The following is a 20,577-nucleotide window of genomic DNA, read 5'->3' as shown; positions in this document are numbered from 1 at the left end:
TCGCAAAATTAGAGGGGAACGTTTCCCATACTGGATGTTTGTTTTGTTTAAGTACGTAAATAAGGAATACATATTACATATTAGTTGAAAAGTCTGAGGTTTTTGATCAGGCAGTTAGCCAATGACAGAAGGGCAATGTTTTGATTGGCCACAAGCATAAAACAACAAAATGCACAGATAAAATGTTCAACTATAGTTCAATTTAAAGTGAAGTGTCCTTTTCCATCGTCTCCCTAAGTAAAGATTTAGTTTCATGCTCAAGGACACTCCAGCAGGACGGATGGTTGCTTGCGTCTCTCTGACTGCTGAGACCACCTGAAACCATCCCTCTTTTTTTTTTCCTCCCCTTCTCCATTCCTTCAGCCGTTTCTGTCAATATCTCCATGTGTCTGTCAGTTCCTCCATCCCATCTGTCTCCTCCCTGTGCCAAAACAGCTCTCTCTGTTAGATGTGCTATTTCTAATCCTTCCTATCTTCCCCCTAAGGAGACTCTTTAAGTTTTATTTGAGCCGACTCTGCTCTGTTGCTTTGTCATGCTTTCAATTTCTCACTCTTTTGTCCTCTTCCTCATAAACTCATACGTTCTCTCTCCACCTCTCACTTTCTGTTCACCTGACCAATTGCCTAGCTGCCACTCCCCTTTCATGTTACCTATTCCTGTCATATTCTCTCCCTGCTTCATTCCGCTTTCCCATTTGTCTCCCTCAGGTCCCCGTCTTGTCTTTATAAGCAGTTTTCTGCTGGGCTACACCACTTTTGTGGCAGCTTGCCAAACAGTAGGCACACAGCAGGACTAGCCTGCCAGCGCATCCATTACACCTGTGCTTTGTGTGAGTGTGTGTGTGTTCAGTGAGGGAAGCAGAGTGCACTGTGCACAGCAGAAGGTGTGTGGTAAGAGGAGGCACTTGTCAGGTGAAAGAAATGATGGCCAGTCACTGGGACACAGTGGGAGTCAACAAATCTCACCAGATTGCAAAACTAAACAGTAATAACTAACTACAGAGTGCCTTATGATACATTTTGTAGTGTGTTACCATCACATTTGGATATCTGCTGCTCATAAAAACTTTCTAGCTCCATTTGTAACATTGGGGCATTTCTTTTTTCGCTTTCCAAAAGCAAGCTTTTAGCTCAGTGCAAGTTCACAGATGAATATGTGAGCATTCATTAGGGCAGTGGGTGCAAAAACCATCGGGGGCTTTTGCCTGTGGGCACGAAGCACCCCGTGCAGATCACAACCGCCTGCATGTATTTGTGCACGTCTGTGAGTGTGTGTAGGCCATCTATCACTGTGACAGGCTGGAGCGTGTTTACTTAATGATGTGGGGTTTTATTTATGAAGTGATGGCCGACGTGTGGGAGGGAGAGGAAAAAGTGAGAGAGGGGGAGAGATTGAGACAGCCTGAGGATGTGACATTAAAATATCATCAAGGTGATGGATGTCCGCACACACAACATTAGAGAGAAGTACAAAAAACAGCTGCGCAACGGATGACAAGTCATATCTGGACTTGTGTGAGTGTGTGTTTGTGTGTGTGTGTGTGTGTGTTTGATAATGACTTGTAGTTGTGTGTGTGGTTTTCTGTGACTTTTGTGTTCATTAAGGTGTCACATGGGCTGCCACTGTTGTTTATGATTCAAAGGGTAATGAGTTGAAGATAAGATGCATGAGTTTCTGTGTGTGTGTGTGTGTGTCCCTCTTATGCTGTGTGCCTGTGCGTCTTTGTTACACTGGCTAACAAGATTCTGGTTCACTCTGAATCATGCTGACCATACATGTAACACAGCTACTGTACAAACACAGTAGACTGACATTATAATAAACATGTCATAGACATGCATTCAGGACTAGAACAAACAAAGACACAGTGTGTGTTTGACATGAAGCTGGCTGGATAATCAGCTGAGAGTGGAGGTAAATGGTCAGTGTGTCTGGTATAGACACTGGAATGTACAGTAGCAACCACTAGGGGGCAAATAGTGCAGCAGAGAATGAGTAAAAGACTAAACACGAAGAGCTAAGTGGGAACACTTCTGTAATTCCCTTGACAAAAAAAGTCAGTAAGATGCCAGTGATGCAATCAATTCCTTTAAGGCAAATACCCAGATGAAGAGAATTGCAAAGAGAATTGTGGAAAATCAAAGTTCATAAATCTGTTTGCACAAAACGCCCCAACCTAGAAGGGAAGAGTAGATATTCAGACCCAGTCCAACCACATGCAAGTCCAATTAGTTCAACCTGAAGCTAAATGTGAAGGAACACCAACACTGGCAGCAGAATGATGCTAACAAGCACCAGTGTGAACAAAGAGAGATAATATATCAAGAGATAATTTATAATATTTGTTCTGTTTCAATGTCACTGTTGAAAAACCTGAAAAACTCCTCAAAGCCAATGGGTGGAGAGCCTTTGTTCTGATAGATTCCCCCTTTTAGGTTTGAGCCCCTAATCCTAAGAAAGCTTCTACACAACCCTAGTGATGAATTGATGAAATACACTTAACTAACTAAACAGTTTCTGTTTCATGGAGCATGAGTGCAGGATTTGTTAAAATGCAAAGTGCAGAGAAAGATTTAATTGGCAAGTAAGGTTAAGAAGAGTTCTGTTTTCATTGAGATTGAGGCAGCTGAGAATTCAGAGGTGGGTAGTTTGTTCCACCATCGTGGAACCACAGATCTGCAAATGTTTTGCCTAGGATTTTGAGGTAAGGTGAGGGGTCTGCAAGACGCAGAGATCTGAAAAGTGGTGTAACATCTTTTTTGGCTGGACCCAAAATGAGACGTGCTGATGCATTTTAGATCATCTGGAGAGGTTTGATGGTGCATGCTGGTAACACGGTTAATAATAAATTTCAGTAGTTAAGCAAAGATATGACCAGACCCTGCACAATGAGTTGTGTTGTATAGTCCAAAAGGTAAGGTCTAATCTTTATGATCTTGAAAAGGGCAGATCTGCCTCCTTTGAGACACACGAGATGTGGTTAGTAAAGTTCAGTTGATCATCTATGATCACCCTCGGGTTTCTGACAGACTTAGATCCTATGTTGATGCGGATGTTGTGTTTTATTGAAGGTCTGCCTGGGAAGACAAGAACTTCTGCCTTGGACTATCATTACTTTCCAAAGATGTCCATAAAAAGAAAGTGCTCATGTACTTTTGTGGTTTAATTGGCCATCAAGACATTTCAGAGGTCCTATCATTAGCATACAGAGAAAATAGACAGAGAGGGAGAGAGTGTGATTGTCATAATTACAAGTGTGACCTATACACAGACGGGGAACATGTTGGAAGGGTCAAATTAGAGGCAGATAGAGAGACAGACACGGGGGCAGAGGGGTCAAAGGAAAGAAATGAGAAAAGGACATTAAGTCCTTTTTGAAGATCACATTTAAATGCACACACTAAAAGGCAGTGACACACACCCACTTAAATGTATCTTCCTACACACACACACACACACACACACACACACACACACACACACACACACACACACACACACACACACACACACACACACACACACAGCTCCACCTCTAGATCATGTAGATAGACAACCACTAAAAGAATAAACAGAGACATGAATAGATCGTAACCAAAGTCTTTTATCGCTGCTTTTGTTTACACCAGCTTAGGTTAGTGTGTTACCGAGGATACTCCAACTCACTAGAGCAAATGGAGAGACACACACACACACAGTCACTCATCTTCTCTTTCAAACACAAATAAACCACTCAGAAAGGGAGAATGGTGCTCCTGGCCTTGTGTGGAGAGCTTGGGAAACCTTTTTAACCATTGAAGGCTACAGAAACAGCTAAGCATAAAAGAGCAGAGTGGTGCGCTGGTGCTGGTGGAGGCAGCGGCTAAAAAGGCTGATCACACAAGGCCGAAGCGAGTGAGTGAGTGCTGTGCTCAAGTGGCCTGCATTTACACTCTACATGGACAGAGAAAATAGGTAACTGTGTGTGGAGTAATGTCCTGCTGAATCAAAAGGGTTGAGGGGAACTACCACCAAAGTGAACTCAACTGCTCCTCGAACAGACGAGGATACTGATTGTTCTCTATTTTTCTCTTCTCATACAGACCTTAAACATGAAATCATTCTTGAAATGATGATTTAGGCTGCTGAGGTTTACTTCAGCTGTGCTTCAAGTGCAGGAAAACTAAAAATTAGTGTTGTGTGCCTTTGTGCGTCGCTGCCCATTTCATCTGATGTGGTACAAGAATCAGGGTAACACACAAACCTCAGCTGTTATAAACAAAGGAGACGATAAAAGCTCGAACTGGGGTCAGAAAATCTATTTGTGTCTCAGCTTATTCTTTTAGTAGTCATTTGACACACCCTGTGTCACCTCAACACACCCTGTTGCTAACCCAAATTACTTATTCCATTTTATGTTATTTCAGTACATTACAGTGCAGATTTATCCATGACAGTCTCTTTTAACAGCGTCATATGACTTTATGTCTGCAAAAGAACAGCTGGAAGAACCTGGTATTTCATATGTTGATACACTCGCATCATAGATTTAGTTTAGTTAAGACCATACAGTCTTCAACTTTCCTCGTGCACTCTCACTCACTTCCTTTGCAGGTTTTCCGAATTTTTATAAGTTTTGCAGTTTGAAAACTTTATTATTATTTAAATCTGCAATATCGATTTGCTAACTATTCATCATTCAGCTATAGAAAATAGGATAATTAATTTCATTGTAATGTGCCATTTACTACTGCATAATTTATAGAAATACAGGAAATAGCAGGCTGCTGATGTCATTTAGATATTTAACAAGCAATAACAATGTTTACAATGCTCACAATGTAATGCAGCCAACTTTTAAACCACAGGAAGGTTTGTATCTGCTTGTTTAAGCACTGGTATGTCCAAGCATTATTACTGTAGATGACTGTCTTTCCCAAGAGTGTCTCTAACCTCCCCTGAGTGTCCCATGCCTCTGAAAAATTCCCACAATGCTTAGAGCTGAGTTGCTATACATAGTTTTTTCTCTATTAGTCTCTGTTGGTGTCATCAGCCATCATGTTGTGTTTCAACACAACATTCCATTATCTTCTTTTTTTTGTATCCAGTTTAACTTCCCGGATGTTTTAGTGTTTCTATTCCCACTATGTATGTGTGATTGTGAGTGGGGTGTTTCATTATCAGGTCCTCAGGGTAGGAACCCACTGCTGGTTTTTACTGTGGACACTGCTGTCATTTTTTTTGGGTGAAAAATAACAATCAGATCAGAGGTTGTGCCTCACACTTGCTGCGCTTTAATTGCATCAGAGTTTCGGTACCGACTGACTCACAGCCGAACCGAGGCAGAAACACATGCTGCACTGGGATGTGTAATGAGTGAAGAAGCCCTTTGGGCCTCAGATAAAGCAACTGTGGTGTGTGCTAATGAAGACTGGTTCGCAGGGCTTCATTGCTCAATAAATAGAAACTACAATAAGCGAGGAAGCGAGCACAGCAGGAGGCAGGTTGTGCTAGGTGATGGGTATCAGCACTGCTGTCAGTAAATCCATCCCATATTTACAAAATGCATCCGCTTCTCTCTTTGCCAAGTTGTGTCATTTAATGAAAAATAAATCTAGGTCTGAGGAAATGCCTTTGTAAATCACCGGTCAGACTCTGTGATTCTGATTCAGATCAAAGTGCGATTTTCTGCATCCTTGGGTGCACTTAAAAAAAATCCTATTTTAAAATGGCTGATAAATGGCTATTGATTTCTATGCTCAGTTCTGCAGTGTACGGAGGTAAATGAAATGATTCCGCAGGCAGGATCAATACAGGTTCAGGGACATTCAGCAGTGTAGCTTGGTTAGTAGAGGCAACAGTGAGAGATTTCAGGCCATTGCTGCTCTTTCCAAATGAAGAAGGTAAAAAAAGAGTAAAGGGAGGTAGAAGTGGACAGAGAGAGAGGTATAGGGCTAAAAGAGAGGGTGGATGGAAATGTCACCGGTCTAATAGATCTCTCCATAAACTAAATGAGGAGGAGAGCAGGCGCTGCCTCGGTGGCACACAGCACCTCAAAATGTTAACAAGAAAGCTGAAAATAGCCTGAGAAAAGCACAGGGGAAAACAGGCTGGGCTCACAGGAACACTGGAGTGCTCCGGAGAGAGGAGCACACACACATTCCCTTCATTTAGCATTTCAGTCTTTTAAACTGGAGTCCAGTAGTAGTCTCCCTTATGCTGTAGAACATTTTAGATCATTTTCTCATGGGTATTCAGGGCACGACAGCTTACACTGTAAACTTCCAGATATGAAAAACTGATGCCAATTCTGCGCTACGCTTCCACAGACACGCACACTTACCCGCTGTGGGTCATTCTCCAGGAACCGGCGTCGTGCTGCGTCTAGCTCCTCATAGACTGGAGCAGCTCGGGCCTGCGGGTACTCTCTGCGCAGCCCCTGGAGACGCTGATCACTGCAGAGACAGAGTGAGAAAGAGAAAGGAAGGCGTAAATATCAGCCCAAAGATGGTGGTTTGGAATCAACATATAAGCAGAAAAGGCACCAACATGCTTGTTGCCATGGCCTTTGTGAAATGCTGTGACTACTTCCAAAATAACATAAGATATTGTTTGTTCATTTTAAGGCATAAATATTCTAATTTTCACCTCAGCTGGGAACGGAAAAAAAAACATGAAGAAAAAGCCAGATGGAACATGATATGTTCACCTTCATCCTCTGCTAAATCTACCAGAATTCTTTGGCTTCACATTGACAACCCTTGACAGCTCAGGAAGACTGACAAGCAGACAGATAATATCCACAAAGCACTGCCTCTGAGAAGACATCAGTGCCTGAGCTGAACCTCCTACAGCTGACAAAAAATGGAACAGAAGTGCTATAAAACATTTGATGGATGTGCCTTTCCACTTAAAAGTCACATAGAGCAACTGGGTGTTAGCCTGGATTGAACTACAGACAGATAGATTGACAAGCCAATACTAAGATCATCGTGTTGAACCTGACCTCTGTAAAGTGACCACAAGGTAAAAATGAAGAATACATCAGTTAAAAAAAAAAAAAAAAAAACGGGGGGAAACGACTGCCAGGGTAGTGATAAGAACTCAGGACAGAATGGGGACAAAACTTAAAGAGAAACATCATCATGCTCACTGGACCTTAATGCGAGATAAGCTACACACACCTGAGAGTATAAATTTGGGCACACATAAACAAGGGTATAGCTGCATACACACACACACACACACACACACACACACACACGGTAGCAGACAAAAACTGTGTGCCTGAGTGAGCACAATCCTTCAGGATGTGCTACCAAAGTGAGGCATAGCGCTGGCGTTTATCTGTGTTTACTGGCCGCATTGGAAAGAGGTATCTTATATTGACACTGATATGCTGTTCGTTTGCTATTTCGTCCTCAGGAGATACATGCTGTATAAAATATTCACACAGGAGCAAACAGTAATGCAAGGAGCATAAAGGTAACTTTCCACCTTTGCTGTGCTTCTGTAAAACTCAACAACTATACATAAGGAGCACCTGACATGTACGTAAACACTCACACAGCCTTCATCAAACAGGTGTTGTACCTTACATCTAAGAACCTGACCCGAAGGCAGATATTGACCAAAATGGAGCAAAGAAGAGAGTGAAAGCAGAGGTTCATTAGAGAAGTACATGGCTTACACGTTTAGGTCTCTCTCGTGACCCTGCCTTTAATTAGAAACTCTGGCTGAGACTTGGAGTGTGTGTTTGTCTGTGTGAAGACAACCTCAGGAATGTATAAAAGTGTGCAAACAGTTAATCCTTGTCATTTGGAATGTGGGACACGCTGTGACAGACTGTTTGTGCCTGTATATACATACCCTCATTTAATGCAGCCCGTCTTCTATCCAAATCAGTGGGGACAGAAGACTGAGTCATATACACGTCTGTGCCAGTATGTTGATATGCAAAGTGCTGCTGTCATTCTACACAAATATGTGTGTGTGTGTGTGTGTGTGTGTGTGTGTGTGTGTGTGTGTGTGTGTGTACCCCTCGCTGCAGAGTCCCTGACGATACTCAGGGCACATTATTTAATCCTGACTTTCTGCCATGGAGAAGGAACTTTCCGAAGGTTTCCATGCTGCAATGAAAAGCCAGCCCAGTTGTTTTTCTTTTACAAAGATGGGTATCTGAGGGCGTATCACACTGGGTACTGTGCTAATTGTTGCTTCTTGGTTTAAATAGCTGATCAATACTCTCCGTGTCCCCCCCTAAAGTGCTGTGTCCTGCAGACGACTTAAATCTCTAAAGATCTTCACATTTAATCTCTTCTATTATTTATTCATTCACTTATTACTTTATTTTTATTACTCTTAGTGCCCACCAGCCACTCTCGACACACACACAAACAAACAGACCCTCAGAGAACGAATGCACGGAGCCAAGTTGATTTTTTTTTTTTTTTTTTTTAACGACACCCCTCTTCTACCGAGCCCATTAGCCAATCCCTGGGCCCGTAATTAGAGCTGCCATTTTGATTGAGCGTGCGTGTCGCTCTCCAAATGAAACAACACTGTAATTATCTCATTATGCCGCGGCCTCCATCACTGACAACGCCAAATATTATCATATTAATGGCTGAAGACAGAGGCTGATTCTGGATAAAACATTAGAGAGGGTGGGGGTAGGGGTGCGAAGACATAAGCTTTGCTGAGTTTGGGAGTTTGATGGGTTGACAATTCAGTAGGCATCTCTACAAACAGTGACAGTCGCAAAAGACACGGATGCATCAGTGTGTATGTGTCACACGCATATCTGCACATACACTCCTGAGTGTGTGTGTGTGTTTGTGAGTGTGCGTGTTTAGATACAACTAGGCTCCGGCATTGTCATCTAATAATTGCTGCTGATTTCCTGTCTGCAGGCCTGAGGCCAGTGGCACAAACACAAATGTAACCTGCCAGATTTGCCAAAGTTGTGTGGTTTTCCTGAGCAATGAGAGAATATTATCAGCACTTAAAGTGCACTTATGTATGTTTTTACCGCCAAATAAAGTAGTTAAAGTAGAAAAAAATCCCACAAAAATAACATCCAGGTCTTAATGAACCACAAATAATATATGTATTAAGTAGATTGCACAGGAAACCGATGCTCTCAACTTTGATTTTCTTAACACAAATGTCTCCACATGTGATGTATGGAGGTCTTTTAAGCATGACTACTGTCATGTAAATACTGTAGCCTACATCTAATCAATAAATCAATAAAGCTGTATCAGCTCAACCACAGAAATTGATACCACTTAAGTCAAACGTCTTCCTTCTTCATGTATCATATTTCATCCATATTTCAGAGTGTCTGACAATGCAGACTGATCCGACGCTGAGAGAGGGAAAACTGGAGGAGGGTGAGGAGTGAAGGAAGAGGAAGCAGGAAATGAAAGATGCACCAGAAGACAGAATGAGAGCAAGTCCAAACAGCAACATAAAGACAGAAATGGAAACTTACAAAACAGGGAAAGAAAGAGCAGGGGGGACCGGAGTGAGAACAAAACCGCCTGTCACATGAAAGAGAACGGGTGAAACTGTGTGAGAAAAGCAACTATCCCATGGTGTTAGCCAGTGTGAGGGCAGACTAATTAGAATGTGTGTGCTGCCGCTGGCTGCTGTGGTGACTTCTTCTTGCTGTGGCCAGCTGATTTAAGAACAACATACTCGCGGTGGGGAAAGGCTCAGAGAGGCAGGTTTTTTTTGCTGATGTGGGAGATAAGCGCACATCAAAGTACATGGTCAATCTTTTGTTTCCTGATGGAATATTGGGAATTGTCTCAGACAGAAACTCAGGGGAAAAAAGGGGAAAGCACTGTTGAAAGAGACTTTTCAGGAAGAATTTATACTAGAATAGGCTTAATTTAATTGATTCAGTAATGATTAGGCTACTGATGCCCTTAGAAAATTCTATAAATTCTGATGACATGCACGGCCAACACTCAAAATCCGTGCTGTCATGTTGTGCAAGTGATCATGTAGTTAAAAGCAAATGCATTTTCTGTATGTCTCCAAGTGGACAGGCTTCTAAAGGTTATATAGAGATAAAACAATCACTCTTTGATTCAGGTAATCCAAATTCTGCTTACATTGTAAAGTGTAAAATACTGAGGCAAAAAGTTTGGGAACCACTCCCTCACTCAGCACTATAAACCAGTGAATCTAAAACAGCGGACATGTGAATCATCATGTATTGTTTTCCACTGTAAGACCTGGGATCTGCCACAAAATTAAACCTGATTACCTCTGACACTGGCCTCCATTTACATCCAGTTTCCTGTATGTCACTGACCATGAACAAAAGAAAAGCTGGAAGCACCTTGGGTGCTAAAAAGAAAACATTTTAATTGCTCACAGAGCACAAATAAAAGACAATAAAACTTTAACGGCACAGACAGTCAACTCTGATGATGTGGTGTTTTCAGGGGAACATGTCCTTTCTTCTTTGAGCTCCTCCTCAGACAGATACCGCCTGACAACTAAATGCATGACAAAGATGCATTTCCTGTCTGCAATACAGACGCTTTCTTATATATTGTCTGCTTTGCACTGCTCTCACATCGCTCCTCTTTTCTGTCTTTAAGGTAACAAAAATGTGTCTTCAGTGTTGCACCAAAATGAAGGGGAGAAAAAGAAAAACCAACACTGCTGGCGACATAAATGGACCTAGCAAATCTAAATCCAAGAAACCTGTGTAGCTTCTTTCTAATAGACTGAAACAATTAGTCAAGCCTGTCTGAAATGATTTAAGATTAAGACTTTGTTACGGTGTCAGGTAAACTCAGTGGTATGTTTTCCCCCTGAGCCACTGCTCGAATCTTGGTAGAAATTCGGGAGCATGCTCACTGATGTGTCATTTACTTGTCTTAGCTTACAAGCTCACCTTTATCTTCCGTTCTCCTTTTCTTAGCACAATGCTGCATTTTACATCACGCCTCTCATGAGTCTTTGCATCTCTCCACTCTGGCCTCTCTCCCTTTCTCACTCCTCTTTCATCTCATCTCCCTGTTTCTTGCTGCAGCTACAAAGAGTGCCTTCTGGCTAATAAAATTTGACAAGCATAGCTAACCTTTTTTCTCCACAGGTCAGCCTCTAGCATAGCTCTAATCAAATGTGACGCCCATCACGGCACACACCTGCCATTGAAAGCCTAATGAAAATGTCCGACAGTAAATTAGGGAGACAACACTGTGAGCCTACTGTTGAAGGCCTTGACAGGAAGTGAGGGAGGGGGGACACTAACATGTCTCAGATGACAAAACTATGAAAACATGCACGGATGGTGTGGCATGCACACTTACCCTCAAAAACATTTGAATAGCTCTATATTAACATTAAGGATTTCAGAAGCACACAGCATCTCCCACTTGTATAATGAGGACATTTCTTCCTCAGCATCATTAAAACAGTGTAATGGAAAAGATAAAAGAAATAGATATGTTCCCTTGGAAACAATAAAAACCTCCACGCTACAGCTATAAATGGCTGCTTTGAGGGAACACAAGATACGCTCAAATTGTAAAAAATGAAAAAAGTGTGTTTAACTTATGGGCAGACACACACAGCCACACAGTAAGTAAGCTTACACCTATGATTTTCGTGCCGTGGTATAACACTCACTGGACCACACACACAGCATTGTTGCTAGGTTACACTGGGCTTCCTCGCCGAAATATTACATGTGGGTGGCTGCGTGTGGGCGTATTTCTGACCATGTGTGTCTGTGTGAATGAAAGGCGTGGGGGTTCCAAACTCATAGCTAGATCTGCTGTGTTTTCACAGATGTACAGGCTTTGTGAATGAGTGCCTTCGTCCAAGCCGCAGGTGGTGGAGTGTTACTGGAAAACAGCCGACAATGAGGGAGCATGTGAGAGTGCGGATGTGTGATGTGAATACACCTGAGGTCATCCAACATGGGCAGCTATGGTATTTACAGTATTAAAATTGTAGTTTATTATAACTTTGATCTTCTTGCTGTAGACTTGGCCATCGTTCCCAGTTACAGTAAAGTTTTTGGGTTATAATTGCATCCCTGCGTTATGGCCGGTTAGACTTTACTGCAGTGATGCTTTGTTCACAGTCCACTGTTATTATAACTTATAAAATGAAAAAAAGATTGTAGAGCTTTCCTTAATACCTATAACTAACACACTGTCACCAGACAGCAAAACATGAATTAGGGACTTTAAACAACATTTAAGGTATAAGGCTGGTGTTATTCTATATTTTTCTTAAATCTGATGGGAAGACTAAAACCAATGTATGCGTCAGTCCATCGCTCAAAGCTTTTACCTCACACTGAACACACACCTTTAAAAATGTGCCTTTATAGTGATATAGTGTCATCTTTGCCAGCAGGTCACTGTAGCTTTCAGCAAACATAAACAAGAGTAAATGCAGATCAATACATATTTGGTGGGATCCTAGTGGCCTAACAATCTAATGACCCTGGTTGGATTCCAACATGGGGACCTTCAGGTACATTTCTACCTGAGAATTCTTGGTCCTGCTATTGCAACAGGTCTGGGAACCCTTTGGGAGCCTTCACAAGTTTGAAAGTCCCCTCAAGGGAATTGCAATTTGCATTTCCACAGCAGAGAAAAGCCGTGGGTAAATTAAGCAAATTAGCTTGCTGACATATAAATAGCACAACGTTTGGCCACTGTTTACATCATTATAAGCGCCGACAGCAGTGCAGAAGGTTTTCAAAAAATGCCGGATGTGTACAATGCTGCACAGTATTTTACCAGACAGTGACATTCAGTGCTGCACGTCCAGTTAATTGTTCCTGGACCATCAGAGAGTGTTACTCCCCCAAACCAGGGAGTTTTGTGGACATAGGATTACAGCACTAGAACTACTGGGAGTGGAACTAAGTTTCTGAAAAGGTTCCTGTTCCTATACTGTAAACAGGTTTTTTTTTTTGCAGGCTGCCTTTCCTACCACATCACGGCTATAAGCAAAATAAAGGCCTGATTAAAAAACACAATGAACTGTCGACAGCACTAGTTGTGGCAGGCTTTAGACAAACAGACAGTTTCAATCATGGTTTTTCAATTCGGTTTTGGTCTTTTTATAAGTTTGTTTACAGTAGGAAAAATATAGGAAATTACATCTAATCACATGTTCCTTCAATGCATAGATTTACAGCAAAGATGAAACACTTAGAGTGGCCATAGTTTAATTTAATTTATTTGATTTTGCTCAGGCATCATATCAAAAGTAACATGTTGTATGACAACATCGTTATTAGACATTTATTTCTGTCTTTCTTTGTCTCTGGAGACACCTTTACACCCAAAGTTAACAAGCCTAAGAAGGCTCCTCATCCATCATGCTAATGCTAAAGACTATCTAAGACACATTATGAGCAAACAGGGGAGGGAAAAGGAACAAGCGACAGAGTAAAAACAGAAAGAGAAACTGAGGGAGAAGGAGAGGGGAGGGAGAAAACAGGCTGGTAATGAAGTACCCACCACTAGTGGATGAGAGCTAAAGTGGTCTAACAGATCTGTCAGGCTGCTAGACTGTGGCTAATTATCCCTCCTCCTCTTTTGTCTGCATCCTCTCCTCTGTCACTTCTTCCCTCTCGAATTTGCACTGCCTATCTAACGTGTTTTCTCTCTCTCCATCCTGGCGCTGTCTTTCTTCCCTCTTTTCCTACACTCCTTTTGCTTTCTCGTTTCTCTTTCTCCCTCCGTCTGTCACTGCTTTCCATTCCCATCTGTCTCCTTTCCATGTCCAACCTCTCTCTCTCTGTATCCTCTCTTTTTCTGGATGAGATTGGGTGTCTGGGGCTTAGTTTTTGATTTGCAAGTCAACAGTGATTTCTGTCAGAGAGTTTAACTTTAGGGAAGTTTTAATGTGGCCTGTATTATTTCATACGGGGAAATGATAAATTTGCATTAGAATCCTCTCTAGATTTGCTCCCTTTTCTCTTTCACCTCTCTTACATACAAAAGTAGGTTCCAAAAATGATATATACACTGCAGTGCCGAGATATAACGTTAGAATCCTTTTTAACCACCAGGTTTCTACATTAAATGACCATTAAATGTGATCTTCATTTCAGTCACTAGTATAAATAAACACAATGTGCTGATGTTATACATACTGTAGTTTCAATGCAGCCAAGAATTGTGCCCAACTCATTCAAGCGTTAGGAAAGGTACAAAGTGTGCTGATGCCTGATTTTCCAAAATTATAAACAGTAAAGAATATGTGCGTTAGCACTTTCACATATTAATCACCTTTAAACTATCTAATCTCAAAACAACAACTGAGACCTTAGCAACATTTCAAAAGAAAAGAAAATTATGTGAATCTTCAACAGGTTTGCATGTTTCTGCTTGGCAGCTAAACTGTGCCCCCTAAAAACCTTTTGTGCATATAGATTCATATCGCATCTAGTCATTAGGTAGAATGCATTTCTTTCATGTTGTTAGAGATTATAAAGTTTTACAGGAGGCAACAATTATGGCAAACATAACAAAAGTGTAATGCATGGCATTACTGTGCGTTGGCGAATGTCAAGGTGTCACTCAAGTGGGAGCATGTCAGATGCATGCTTCTTGTTTTATGCATTTTCCACTCACTCACTCAGTCATGACAGTCAAGCTATGCTCTGTCACCTTGTCTGCACACTCCTACACACCCAACTTTATGTATCAGTGCAGAAGCACAGATGTAAATGCTTCACAGAATTGGATTCTTGAAAGTATATAAAAGCTCCCTCCTCTTTCTTACCTGTCTGGCTGTGTCTGCTGCTGGTTCTGAAGAGCAGGTGGGGGTCTGGTCTTGTTCACTTTAGCGTAGAGTCCATCCAGTTCGTCAGAGGGTGTCTGAGACAGGTTAGGTCCTGCCTGTGTCGCTGGTGAGGGCGAGCGGCTGACGAATGACTGCGGTGAAGGCGGCTGGCGGAAGTTGTTGATACGGGCGTAGTTGGGGTCGCTGTCGTCGTCTTCCACATCGGGGAAGGCCGAATCAGGGGTGGCGTGGCCGGAGCGGATTTCAGCATAACGTGGGTCGTGGCTGTCAGTCAGGAGGGCAAACAGAGAAATAGGCTCCATTTTTAGTCTTGAACATGTTAGTATGTGTTATGACAGACAGCTGTGCTACACATTCCACTGAGCGCTCGTTTTGGAGGATCAGGTGGATGCATGTTGCTGCACCAGAATGATTCACAACTTGTCAGGTAAGGTGTCAATCACAGCACTTTACTACACTGGAACACTTTCCTACAATTACAATTACATGAACATTCCTGTGTTGTAAACCTCTTTCTCTCTTTTGACACCTTAACCTGTGAAAACCCAACACAGAGACATATTCTGTACATGTTTGATTCATACCCATCTCTGCTGTCAGGCATCCTGTCCAGCTCCTCCTCACTCAGGGCCTCTAGTTTGTTTTTGGATGTTTTTGCTGCATCTTTATTCTTGTCTTCCTTCTTCTTACCAAACCTGAATAACATAAGGAAAAACAGACATAACAGGTTGAATCCTAAATGACCTGAAGGTTTCTCTGATAAGAGAGATTTTGTGTTTACTGACATCTAAATGATCTTAAAACCTCAGGCAGCTAAAAGTGAATGCTTTGATTTTGGAGGTAAGGCTTGTGTGCTTTAATACAATCCTTTTGGAGACATTTATGATAAAACAATAAACTTCACTCAGGCAACAGAGCTTGCATGAAGGGATGACAGAGACTGTCCACACACTCCACCTTGAATCAGCTTTCCAAATGTTGACGCACCCATGTACGGCCGCTGCTAGACAAACTCTAGTGTGTTCATTAGCGGTTGTGCCTGGAAAAAGACTGCTTAATGATAGATTTCATTATAATGCCACAGCAGGCACTGACAAGCCACAGTGGGAGTGTGCCTGTGAGTGTGCGTGCACATGACAAAGGGGTACAGTTGTCAAGCAGCATATGGAGTATGAATATTTTACCATTTTGTCCAATAAAATAGTTGCTGCACCACAGTGTGTTACGCTTTTCTTATCAACTTTGCCATTACGACCATCATCATCATTATCATTCTGCAGAGCTTATTCTCTCATTTTGCAGGGAAATATACTTGTCACCTCCGTTCGAGTTATAATGAAGCTCTATTTCACACTTTCAAGAAATTAACAGAAGCTTTTTCTCTAAATATTTCAATCTCTTCTACACATCATCTTCTCATCAATGCCCACCACCCTCTCTCATCTTTTTTCTCACTCAAGCCTGTTTCTCTCTCTCTCCCTCGCCTGCTCTACTGTACTCGCCAAACCACTTCTTTTTTCCTCATGTCCTCTCCTTTCCTCCGAGCTCCTGCTGAGCCAATCTAATGTCTGTGTTTATCTCATTAACAGCGAGACACTTCTCATTACTGCTACAGGCAGATACGTGGCCTGAATGGTAACCCGCTGGCCTGGCCAAGAGCAGTACGCAGCATCAGAGCTGAAGTGAAACCTGGACAGGGATGCCACATTGACCTGGCACCATCCTGCAAACCAATTAGTGTTGTTTTTTTTTTCTCCATCTACTCACTTCACTTATACAGGTTTGGGTTACCGCTGCCAACAGCAGGGCTCAGGTTATGCTGTGAAGAATGCAGAGAGGATGACCTACCACATGATCTTCTATTCATGTAAAGTGACTCTACAGTGTATGTCAAATGCTTCTTTGCCGTTGTGACCCAAATATTTTACAAACAATCCTGGTTGATTAGATATTTTCTCATACACAGAATGTGTTTGTTTATTCATTCTTAGTCATGTTTCTGTTGTTGCACCTGTAAGATGACCCGAGATTGCATTATTTATGACAATGGATCAGAGTCATCAAAACATAACCTACAAATTATTTTCTACACCAACAATAGAACCATTCTATTCCTCCAAAAGATGTTCATAATATTAGTTCCTGGATTGATATACTCGAGCCAGGGCCGTATCTACGCGTGGGCGAGGGGGGGGATCTGCCCCACTCCCGACCAGTCCCCCCTTAATTGTTTAGTTCCTAAAGCTAATTGGGCAATAAAATGACCAACAACTGTTCAAATAACTAAAACAAGCCAAACAGAGAGAGCGAGTAATTATAAATAACTTTTCAGAAAAAGTAAAAGCTTAGATGAACTTTTTTTCCTGCAGGTCACAATAAACAAACTCATTATTTTTAGTTATGAGACTGACAGATTACACCTTTATCATTCATTATAGTCAAGTTGGTTAAGTTAGTTCACCTCAAGTACTTCCAGCGTAATTCTTCTCCTTCCACCAATCAATCAGTTTGAGTGAAAGCCTACAGATGACCCTGATGATGTTATTATTTTTTAGACAAACTGTAGTTTCTCCATGCCACAGAAGACATCATACAGTGTTTTTATTTGTTACATAGTCTAAGTCTGTCACACAGCACAGTTCCACCCTAATTTTTAGGGCATTTTAGAAGTTTAAATCTGTCACGTGCAACATCCTCGTTTTATTTTTATGTTTTCTTCAGGCTGTGGTGCTAAGCCCTTGTTGCTGTAATGTTTTTGCACCTCACTTCTTAGAGATCACTTGCCACAGAAACTGTGTGGGTGCTGCCACTGCATCTATTTTTTTTCTGCAGATTTTTATTTTGGAACTATTTACATCTTCTAAGCACTCCCACATAATGCTGGAGCCAAAAGCAGACTACCAATTAACTACCATATAGATTGCAGTATTGTTGGGAAATTAATATCAGCTCTATTCATCTTAACATGCATCAATAGACATATAATTATATTACACATAAATATATGATTATCCAAAATCCTAGGTTTATCTGGCTGAGCTGCCTGGTAGATTCACACCACCTCTACACACACAGAGCGCCTTAATCAACATTCCAAGGGGGCAGAGGTCCACAGTTGGACCCATCATTATATCTGCATTAATTAGGAAAGCCTCTTTTTCTCACTGTATTGTCTGAGAGAAGATGGAAGGAAAAAGAAGGGGGGAGACACAGAATAGGGGTGGGACTCCCAATTAGAGACATGTACCTGCCATGAGGGAGGTTATTATCCCCCACTCTCCTATTATCTTATCCCTTCTTCATCGCCAGGACTCCCATCTTTTCCTATAGCAGTCAGCGCACTGCATTGCTTTGCCTTTCTCTGCCTATTTTTTATTACTTCCTCACTGTTCTTTGTTTTGTTTATTAATCCTGTTTCTTCGCAGGGCAATTTCTGCTCTGTCACTCTTTCAGAAATCTGAATCTGTTAATTTCCTGTTGAGTGCTACATTGCTGCTGGATGGACAAAAAAAAAAAAAAGAAAAAAAAGAGATAACTATACTGTATACAGAAGCGGAGGTAAGGAAATGCACAAACTCACACATACACAAAAACACACCTATGAAAACTACTCTATGAGCGCAGTAACTCAGACAAAGCATTCCAGAAACCAACATATTGCTCACAAACATGGTCTAAGCAGCCACACGCAAATGTAAGTAGACAGCAATATATATCAACACAGGCAATACACACACAGTAACTCTGTAGGGAACTGCAAACAGCCTCATGGAATAGGACATCTCATTAACTTAGCATTATCTACCTACACAACCACTCCATCAAACTCTCATTAAGGGGAAGTAGGGGGTCCGGGTGAGTCAGACTGGCTCTGGTGTCCCACTTAATACACTCCCCACTGTCACAAGAGCTACTGGGAACCGTTATTAGTGTGTCACTGTCATCATTAGCCTGCTGCTCCTGCCGTCGCCTGGTGTCACCTTGGTGGGCCTGGGATCCTGAATGTTAGTATTTAGTTTATATTAAATGCTGGGAATAAAAGTTTCAGATATTGCCTTATATGAAGTACAGTGGCAAGAAAAAGTATATAAACCTATTGGAGTTTCATGCTTTTCTGCATTAATTTTTCAAAAAATGTGATCTGATCTTCTAAGTCAAGAGTATTAACAAATATAATGTGCCTAAAATAATAACACAAAAAACTTCTGATCTTTACTATAAAAACCTCACAGTGCTAGTGGAAAAAGTATGGGTGGCCAGTCAAAATGACCCCAAGAGCACAGCAAACACTCATCAATGAGGTAAAGAAACAACCCTGAGTAACAGCAAAAGATTTGAAGGCATTACTGGAACTGGCTAACATCTGTGTTCATTAGTCTAGAGTAGGTAAAACACTGAATAAGCAGGGTGTCTGACAGGACACCATGAAGGAAGCTGCTGCTTACTAAAAAGAAGATTGCTGCACGCCTGAGGTTTGTAAAAGAGCACACTGACACTCCACAGCAGTCAGATATACCTCTTCCACTAGCACTAGAAGATCTGTAAATCTGCATCCATTCTGAAGAAACGAAGAAACAACATTTAATGTTCATTTACTTCTATTTAAAGTCAACTAATTTGCCTGAATCTCCTGTGGAAAAAAAACAAAACAAAGACACCACAGACTATAACTAGTGCACTTTACAAAATCAACAATCTGCCTAGGACAAACACAGGCAGACAGTAAAACGGGAAACTGGCTGCAAAGCAAGCAGGCTGGTAAGAAACTGGACTGACTGTAATTACAACAGCTACTGTCATTCTCATTACTGCACAAGAAAGGGAGAGGGAGGGTGAACGTGTATGCGCTCAGTTAGCCGTGCTTTAATGAGGTTCTTTGTGATCACAGCTAGCCAGTGTGGTGATGTCACCCACCTGACCTGTGCAATTAGCCCTCTGTGGAGGGTGGGAGGGGCCCACAAGCACAAGAACTCACTCTATTAGACAAACTTTTACAAACTATTACACATAATTGTCTTAACTGTGTCAGATTTCTGCAGCCAAAAAACTACATATCTCTTCTCTGCAGACTAAACAAAGTCATTTCGGCCTTTTCTCCATAAATCTTTCACGAAATCATCTCTCTCTTCCACTCTCAGCATTAGGGGCGCTTTGTTTCCAGCAACTGTGACAACAGCTCTGGCGGTGTTGCAGTGTGAGTTGAGGGTGTGTAGTCTTAATAAGCTTCCCTATCTGGTGCAGCAGGGAGTCAGTGGGTGGTTGCTTATCACCAGGCATTACGAGGGATGTGAGAACGCTGCCTGGCAATGTGGATGAGAGAGTGTGTGTGTATGTGTAGAAATCCAGGTTTTCAGGACGAGGACAATGACTTAATTGACATGCGTGTATGTGTACATTATGTGTGCAAGCTCACACGCTAGCAGCCTTGATGAAACGTGTCAACACTTTGCCATATAGTGTCTGAGGTGAGGCACACACACACACAGACTGAATCACACCATTCCACTGCAGAGCAAAGGGCTCGTGTCTGCAAAGAAAGAACATCCTGTCTACCTTGAACAGAGAGGAGGAAGAAAGGGGGTAGAGAAGTAATAAAAATAATAATTACAATCTTTATTTAGAGATCAGGTTACAGAGCACTTCACACAACTAAACAGAGAAACCCAAATAATGAAAAATCTAAATTAAATGAATAAAATGAGTAAAACAAATTCAATTAAAATGTAAGAGTCAACTCGGGTGAAATAAAGACAAAAAAGAAAGAAACCAAAACAAAAAATAAAATGCATTTATTC

General features: G+C 41.7%; 1 protein-coding gene across 1 annotated transcript in view; it reads right to left on the bottom strand.

Annotated features, from left to right (window-relative positions):
• Positions 1-20,577, bottom strand: part of pard3ba (par-3 family cell polarity regulator beta a) — a 134,077-nt gene that overhangs the window by 22,805 nt on the left and 90,695 nt on the right. Inside the window, exons 20-22 of the mRNA XM_026362167.1 lie at positions 15,367-15,477; positions 14,762-15,046; positions 6,324-6,435 (exon numbers count right to left, since the gene is read on the bottom strand). Coding sequence (XP_026217952.1) covers positions 6,324-6,435; positions 14,762-15,046; positions 15,367-15,477 — 508 coding nt within the window. The remainder of the gene's footprint in view (positions 1-6,323; positions 6,436-14,761; positions 15,047-15,366; positions 15,478-20,577) is intronic.

This window comes from Anabas testudineus, chromosome 2 (assembly GCF_900324465.2).
Source record: "Anabas testudineus chromosome 2, fAnaTes1.2, whole genome shotgun sequence".
Lineage (NCBI taxonomy): Eukaryota > Metazoa > Chordata > Actinopteri > Anabantiformes > Anabantidae > Anabas > Anabas testudineus.
Note: the sequence above shows the minus strand (reverse complement) of the source record. Positions and strands in the feature narration are given on the sequence as shown.